This window comes from Leptonychotes weddellii, chromosome 14 (genome assembly GCF_054177405.1).
Source record: "Leptonychotes weddellii isolate Sample4059 chromosome 14, ASM5417740v2, whole genome shotgun sequence".
NCBI classification, from domain to species: domain Eukaryota; kingdom Metazoa; phylum Chordata; class Mammalia; order Carnivora; family Phocidae; genus Leptonychotes; species Leptonychotes weddellii.
In genome coordinates this window covers 80,003,016-80,010,543 of record NC_138382.1, presented here as the reverse complement: position 1 = coordinate 80,010,543, position 7,528 = coordinate 80,003,016, and the positions used below count along the sequence as shown (strand labels likewise).

The 7,528-nt window shown below is 66.8% G+C and overlaps 1 protein-coding gene across 2 annotated transcripts in view; it reads left to right on the top strand.

The window, feature by feature from the left end:
- Positions 1–7,528, top strand: part of ABCA2 (ATP binding cassette subfamily A member 2) — a 21,613-nt gene that overhangs the window by 10,872 nt on the left and 3,213 nt on the right. For both annotated transcript variants that reach the window (XM_081803972.1, XM_081803971.1), the window contains exons 16-39: positions 260–450; positions 639–789; positions 863–1,067; positions 1,199–1,363; positions 1,451–1,631; positions 1,721–1,933; positions 2,056–2,252; positions 2,337–2,519; positions 2,750–2,934; positions 3,080–3,200; positions 3,497–3,736; positions 3,819–4,025; positions 4,276–4,378; positions 4,480–4,799; positions 4,880–5,093; positions 5,188–5,293; positions 5,387–5,498; positions 5,590–5,650; positions 5,732–5,906; positions 6,100–6,215; positions 6,294–6,441; positions 6,711–6,834; positions 6,939–7,071; positions 7,161–7,278. In XM_081803972.1, coding sequence (XP_081660098.1) covers positions 260–450; positions 639–789; positions 863–1,067; positions 1,199–1,363; positions 1,451–1,631; positions 1,721–1,933; positions 2,056–2,252; positions 2,337–2,519; positions 2,750–2,934; positions 3,080–3,200; positions 3,497–3,736; positions 3,819–4,025; positions 4,276–4,378; positions 4,480–4,799; positions 4,880–5,093; positions 5,188–5,293; positions 5,387–5,498; positions 5,590–5,650; positions 5,732–5,906; positions 6,100–6,215; positions 6,294–6,441; positions 6,711–6,834; positions 6,939–7,071; positions 7,161–7,278 — 3,969 coding nt within the window. The remainder of the gene's footprint in view (positions 1–259; positions 451–638; positions 790–862; positions 1,068–1,198; positions 1,364–1,450; positions 1,632–1,720; positions 1,934–2,055; positions 2,253–2,336; positions 2,520–2,749; positions 2,935–3,079; positions 3,201–3,496; positions 3,737–3,818; positions 4,026–4,275; positions 4,379–4,479; positions 4,800–4,879; positions 5,094–5,187; positions 5,294–5,386; positions 5,499–5,589; positions 5,651–5,731; positions 5,907–6,099; positions 6,216–6,293; positions 6,442–6,710; positions 6,835–6,938; positions 7,072–7,160; positions 7,279–7,528) is intronic.

Below are 7,528 nucleotides of genomic sequence, written 5' to 3'. Positions count from 1 at the left end.
AGAGGTGGAGGGGGATGGAGGGAGTGGAGGTGGGGGGCAGAGGTGGAGGGGGATGGAGGTGGGGGAGATGGGGTATGGGGCAGAGGTGGAGGGGGATGGAGGGGTGGAGATGGGGGAGGAATGAGGGCGGAGGGGAGGCTGCAGGCACCTTTCCCTCCCTGGGGCCTGGCTGGCAGGGTGGAGGCAGGTCATTCCTTTCAGCCGTCCCACCCCAAGTGCCGAGGCCTCCTGCCCCAGCCCGCTGTGCACCTGCCCCCAGGTGATGAAGACCATGGGCCTGAACAACGCGGTGCACTGGGTGGCCTGGTTCATCACCGGCTTCGTGCAGCTCTCCATCTCTGTGACGGCACTCACGGCCATCCTCAAGTACGGCCAGGTCCTCATGCACAGCCACGTGCTCATCATCTGGCTCTTCCTGGCCGTCTATGCCGTGGCCACCATCATGTTTTGGTGAGCACCGTGTGGCTGGCAGCGGGCTGGGAGGCAGCCTTGCTTGAGTCCTGGCAGAGTATCCCTTGCATTCACCCAGAAACCCGGACACACCCCAGGAGGGACGTCCCGGGAGGGCTTCGGGCTCTGCACCGAGGGCCGGGTGTGGCTGATGACCCGTGGCCCACCCCCCGCCCGCCCCGCCCTAGCTTCCTGGTGTCTGTGCTGTACTCCAAGGCCAAGCTGGCCTCGGCCTGTGGCGGCATCATCTACTTCCTGAGCTATGTGCCCTACATGTACGTGGCAATCCGCGAGGAGGTGGCCCACGACAAGATTACCGCCTTTGAGAAGTGCATTGCGGTGAGGGTCATGGGTGGTTGGGGTGCTGGTGGGGTGCAGCCTCCTTCCCCCACTGACACCACTGTTCCCTCAGTCCCTGATGTCCACAACAGCCTTTGGCCTGGGCTCCAAGTACTTTGCCCTGTACGAGGTGGCAGGCGTGGGCATCCAGTGGCACACATTCAGCCAGTCTCCCGTGGAAGGCGACGACTTCAACCTGCTCCTGGCTGTCACCATGCTGATGGTGGATGCGGCCGTCTACGGCGTGCTCACGTGGTACATTGAGGCCGTGCACCCAGGTACCAGCTGACTCCGTGGAGGGGGAAAGGAGAGGGTGCGTGGCTCCCTGGGGTGGGTGGCGGGCACATGGCTCGGGCTGGACAGCAACCCGGCCCTCGGTCAGCCTCCCTTGTGCTCCGCCCACCCCTAGGCATGTACGGGCTGCCCCGGCCCTGGTACTTCCCGCTGCAGAAGTCCTACTGGCTGGGCAGCGGGCGCGCGGAGGCCTGGGAGTGGAGCTGGCCGTGGGCACGTGCCCCCCGTCTCAGCGTCATGGAGGAGGACCAGGCCTGCGCTATGGAGAGCCGGCGCTTGGGTGAGGCGGGTGCCAGGGTGGTGGCTGGGGCAGTCACTGGGTTTTGGGGGCCCCGGGCAGCCGTAGCTGACCCGCGCCCTGGTGCAGAGGAGATGCGGGGCATGGAGGAGGAGCCCACCCACCTGCCGCTGGTAGTTTGCGTGGACAAGCTCACCAAGGTCTACAAGAATGATAAGAAGCTGGCTTTAAACAGGCTGAGCCTGAACCTCTACGAGAACCAGGTGGTGTCCTTCCTGGGACACAACGGGGCTGGCAAGACAACTACCATGTGAGCGTCAGGGCAGAGCCCTCACCAAGCGGGCGGCAGGGCGGGCTCCCTGCAGGAGGTGGGGGTCGTGACCCTGCACGCCCGCCCAGGTCGATCCTCACTGGCTTGTTCCCGCCAACCTCGGGGTCAGCCACCATCTATGGGCACGACATCCGCACGGAGATGGACGAGATCCGCAAAAACCTGGGCATGTGTCCACAGCACAACGTGCTCTTTGACCGGCTCACGGTGGAGGAGCACCTCTGGTTCTACTCGAGGCTCAAGAGCATGGCCCAGGAGGAGATCCGCAAGGAGATGGACAAGTGGGTGGGGTGGGGAGGGGGCCGAGGGGCTGGGGCAGGGCGGGGCCCAGAGGCGACCCCAGCGTCGCTGGCTTCCAAGGTCCAGGCCCCACACGCCCGCTCCCACCCTGTGTGGCCCTCAGGATGATCGAGGACCTAGAGCTCTCCAATAAGCGTCACTCGCTGGTGCAGACGCTGTCAGGTGGCATGAAGCGCAAGCTCTCTGTGGCCATCGCCTTTGTGGGCGGCTCCCGCGCCATCATCCTGGACGAGCCCACCGCAGGCGTGGACCCTTATGCACGCCGAGCCATCTGGGACCTCATCCTGAAGTACAAGCCGGGTGAGCAGGGCGTGGGGTGGATGTGGGTGGCCCCCACCTGGCCTACTGGCCCAGCGCCCTGACCCCGATCCTGGGCTCCCCCAGGCCGCACCATCCTGCTGTCCACCCACCACATGGATGAGGCCGACCTGCTTGGGGATCGCATCGCCATTATCTCGCATGGGAAGCTCAAGTGCTGTGGCTCCCCACTCTTCCTCAAGGGCGCCTACGGGGACGGCTACCGGCTCACTCTGGTCAAGCGGCCTGCTGAGCCTGGGGACCCCCAAGGTCTGTGCAGAGGCTGCCTGAGCCGGCCTGGGGCCCCGCCTACCCCAGGACCCCTCCTCCAAGCCCAGTGAGCTTAAGCGGTGGCCCCCGCCGCTGCCCCAGTGAGCCTAGTGCGCCTGCTCGGGCCTGGGGCTTCTCATGCCCCCTCTTGACCTGGCTGGGTCCCTGTAGAGAATCCCCCCTCCGGCAGCCCCTGAGCTGGGCTCCTCTGCATTCCCCTCCCTTCCTAGAGCCAGGGCTGCCAGCCAGCCCCCCAGGCCGCACCCAGCTGAGCAGCTGCTCAGAGCCCCAGGTCTCCCAGTTCATCCGCAAGCACGTGGCCTCCTGCCTGCTGGTCTCGGACACCAGTACAGAGCTCTCCTACATCCTGCCTAGCGAGGCCGCCAAGAAGGGGGCCTTTGAGCGTCTCTTCCAGGTGTGGGGTGGAGCGGGCTCAGGCGCGGGGTGGAGGGAGCTCAGGGGCGGGGCCTCTCCCAGGCGCGGGGTGGAGGGGGTTCAGGGGTGGGGGGCGTCCCTGCAGGGGGACGTGCTGTAGTGGGTCACGTGCAGCCGTTTCACAGCACCTGGAGCAGAGTCTGGATGCGCTGCACTTGAGCAGCTTTGGGCTGATGGACACCACGCTGGAGGAGGTATTTCTCAAGGTGTCAGAGGAGGACCAGTCTCTGGAGAACAGTGAGGCGGGTGAGAGGTCCCCGAGCTGCTCGTCAGTCCTGCCCCCACCCCCGGGGCCTGAACCTGGGCTGGGGCTGCTCACTCTTCCCCTGTTTTTGGGGACCAAGGGCTCTGGGTGGGAACAAGGTGCCACGATTCCCTGCCAGGCTGACTCGGGGGTGAGGAGCTTGGGCAGGTAGGTGCCATGGGACTTGGGGCTCCCCATGGCGAAGTGGGGCTGAGGGTGGGTGGGTGAGCGTGGGGACTGGGGTCCCAGGCAGGCCTGAGCCCCGCTTCTCCCCTCCCTGGCCCCTCGGCCACGGCAGACGTGAAGGAGTCCAAGAAGGACGCACTGCCGGGGGCGGGGGGCCCGGCCTCGCCGGGGGAGGTGCACGCTGGTGGCCTGGCCCGGTGCACGGAGCTGGCGCAGTCTCAGGTGTCCCTGCAGTCCGCGTCATCTGTGGGCTCTGCCCGTGGTGACGAGGGACCCACCTACGCGGATGGCTATGGCGACTACCGTCCCCTCTTTGACAACCTACAGGACCCTGACAACGTCAGCCTGCAAGGTGGGGGGCGGCTGGGTGGGGCCGGGCAGGGTCCCTGGAGGGTGGCGTGGGGCCGCCTGCTCAGCCCCCACTCCCCGCGCAGAAGCCGAGGCAGAGGCCCTGACGAGGGTCGGCCAGGGCAGCCGCAAGCTGGAAGGCTGGTGGCTGAAGGTGCGCCAGTTCCACGGGCTCCTGGTGAAGCGCTTCCACTGCGCCCGCCGCAACTCGAAGGCGCTCTCCTCCCAGATCCTGCTCCCCGCCTTCTTTGTCTGCGTGGCCATGACTGTGGCCCTCTCCGTCCCTGAGATTGGTACGGCTGCCGGGCCAGGCAGAGGGACATCGGGGGCCAGCGTCCCACTGTGGCGGGAATCACCCGCTCTGGGCCTGGGCACTGCATCCGAGACCGGCAGGCACTCTGCGCGGCTTGTCTGGGACTCATGTCTCCTTGGGACCCAGACCCCAAGCTTGGACCCTAAGGGTCCTGGGGAGGCGGGACCTGGGCCTGGGGGCTGCTGGTAGGCGATCAGAACCCACTCAGGCTTCCCCGTGCGCCCCTCCAGGTGACCTGCCCCCGCTGGTCCTGTCACCCTCCCAGTACCACAACTACACCCAGCCCCGCGGCAACTTCATCCCCTACGCCAACGAGGAGCGCCAGGAGTACCGGTGAGGCCGCCTGCCAGGCAGCCGCGGCGGCCCAGGGCTGGGTGAGGGCGCGGAGATGGGCAGGCACGTCCCCACCCAGACTCACACTGCGGGCTCCCCAGGTTGCGACTGTCGCCGGACGCCAGCCCCCAGCAGCTGGTGAGCACGTTCCGGCTGCCGTCGGGCGTGGGCGCCACCTGTGTGCTGAAGTCTCCGGCCAACGGCTCCCTGGGGCCCGTGCTGAACCTGAGCAGCGGCGAGTCCCGCCTGCTGGCCGCCACGTTCTTTGACAGCATGTGCCTGGAGTCCTTTACGCAGGGGCTGCCGCTGTCTAACTTCGTGCCACCCCCACCCTCCCCCGCTCCGTCTGACTCCCCTGTGTCCCCAGAGGAGGACCCGCTACAGGCCTGGAATGCGTCGCTGCCCCCCACCTCCGGGCCAGGTATGGGCCCAGCAGGCTGCCTGGGGTGGGAGGCAGGGGAAGGTGCGGGCCTAAGCTGACGGTACCTGCTACGCCCACAGACAACTGGACGTCGGCGCCGTCCTTGCCACGCCTGGTGCGGGAACCCATCCGTTGCACCTGCTCTGCCCAAGGCACCGGCTTCTCCTGCCCGGGGGGTGTGGGTGGGCGTCCACCCCAGATGCGGGTGGTCACAGGAGACATCCTGACCGACATCACCGGCCACAATGTCTCCGAGTACCTGCTCTTCACCTCTGACCGCTTCCGGCTGCATCGGTGAGCCGGGCGGGAGTTGCGTGCCGGCTGTGGGCGAGGGGGCAGCCCACCTGCTGCATGCCGGGCCTCACTGCCCCGCGCCCTGCCTGCCCAGGTATGGGGCCATCACCTTTGGCAACGTCCAGAAGTCCATCCCAGCGTCATTTGGTGCCCGGGCCCCAGTCATGGTGCGGAAGATTGCGGTGCGCAGGGCAGCCCAGGTGAGCCGTGCAGCCCGGGCCCGGGGCGCCCAGCTCTCGGCCGAGGTGGGCAGGGACCCACAGGGCTCTTAGGGCACTTCTGGGTCCCTCCAGGTTTTCTACAACAACAAGGGTTACCACAGCATGCCCACCTACCTCAATAGCCTGAACAATGCTATCCTGCGCGCCAACCTGCCCAAGGGCAAGGGCAACCCTGCGGCCTATGGTGAGCCTAGGCAGGGGGGGTGGGGGCAGGCGGGGCCATGGCCGGGTGGGCGCGGAGCAGGTCCCTGAGGCCGCCTTCCCCTGTGCCCTAGGCATCACTGTCACCAACCACCCCATGAACAAGACGAGCGCCAGCCTATCCCTGGATTACCTGTGTGTACGGGGGCAGGGAGGGCAGGGCTGCTGCTGCGGGACTCGGTGCCCGGCAGGGGCTGATGGCTGCCGTGCCCCCAGGCTGCAGGGCACGGATGTGGTCATCGCCATCTTCATCATCGTGGCCATGTCCTTCGTGCCAGCCAGCTTCGTGGTCTTCCTGGTGGCCGAGAAGTCTACCAAGGCCAAGCACCTGCAGTTTGTCAGTGGTTGTAACCCCGTCATCTACTGGCTCGCCAACTACGTGTGGGACATGGTGTGCCCCTCCCCGCGTGGCTGAGGGCGGTTCCCATTACCCCTAGACCCCTGCCGTCCCATGACCTTGTCTCCTGCCAGGCCCACCAGTTCTGGCCCCAGGCCCTCAGCCCTGCCCCTGGAGCCCTCACTCCTGCCCTGGGGCCCCTCACCCCTGCACCTGGGCCCCTTACCTGCCACTCCTGCTCTGGTAGCTTAACTACCTGGTCCCAGCCACCTGCTGCGTCATCATCCTGTTTGTGTTCGACTTGCCGGCCTACACATCACCCACCAACTTCCCTGCCGTGCTCTCTCTCTTCCTGCTCTATGGGTAAGGGGGAGCGGGCGGGGGAGTGGGCCTGGGGTGGGGGCGGGCCACCTGGTGACGCCTGCCCCCATCCACCCACAGGTGGTCTATCACCCCCATCATGTACCCGGCCTCCTTCTGGTTCGAGGTACCCAGCTCAGCCTACGTATTTCTCATTGTCATCAACCTCTTCATCGGCATCACGGCCACGGTGGCCACCTTCCTGCTGCAGCTCTTCGAGCATGACAAGGTGGGGCAGGGGGGCCGCGGGGAACAGTGGGCAGCAGGGCAGGGGGCGGCGGGGCACAGCGGGACAGCGTGGCAGCGGGATGGCGGGCACAGCGGGCGTCAGGGCAAGGGGACGGGGGAGGCAGGGCAGTGGGATGGCAGGGCACAGCGGGCAGCAGGGCAGGGGGCAGCGAGGCACGGTGGCCAGGGGGGCGGCGGGGCACAGTGGGCAGCGGGGCACGGCGGATGGCGGAGCCCAGGCTGTGCCTGTGACCCCCTGTGATACCGCAGGACTTGAAGGTGGTCAATAGTTACCTGAAAAGCTGCTTCCTCATCTTCCCCAACTACAACCTGGGCCATGGGCTCATGGAGATGGCCTACAACGAGTACATCAACGAGTACTACGCCAAGATCGGTGAGTGGGGTGCAGGTGCCGTAGAGGGTCATGTCCCCAGAGATCGGGATTTGCAGGTGTGGGGGGAGCCCCCAGGCACAGGCCCTGAGCCGGCTGCCCCACAGGCCAGTTTGACAAGATGAAGTCCCCGTTCGAGTGGGACATTGTCACCAGGGGCCTGGTGGCCATGACGGTCGAAGGCTTCGTCGGCTTCTTCCTCACCATCATGTGCCAGTACAACTTCCTGAGGCAGCCACAGTGAGTTGGGGAGTGCCAGGAGATGTGGGGGCCATAGCAAATCGGGGAGCACTGGGTGACGGATGGCACGGCCTGCCCTGTCCCCACAGGCGAATGCCAGTGTCTACCAAGCCCGTGGAGGACGATGTGGACGTGGCCAGCGAGCGGCAGCGGGTGCTGCGGGGGGACGCTGACAATGACATGGTCAAGATCGAGAACCTGACCAAGGTGGGCCAAGCCCTGGTGGGGCTCCGGGGGGCGGGGCCCAGGTGAGAGCGTGTTTCCAGGCAGGGGTGGGGCCCAAGTGGGGGCGTGTTTCCGGGGGGGGTGCAGATGGGGGCGTGATTCCAGGCAGAGGCGGGACCCGGTGAGGGCGTGTTTCCAGGGGGCGGGGCCCAAGTGGGGGCGTGTTTCCAGGTGGGTGCAGGGCGCAGATGGGGGCGTGTTTCCAGGCAGGGCTGGGGCCCAAGTGGGGGCG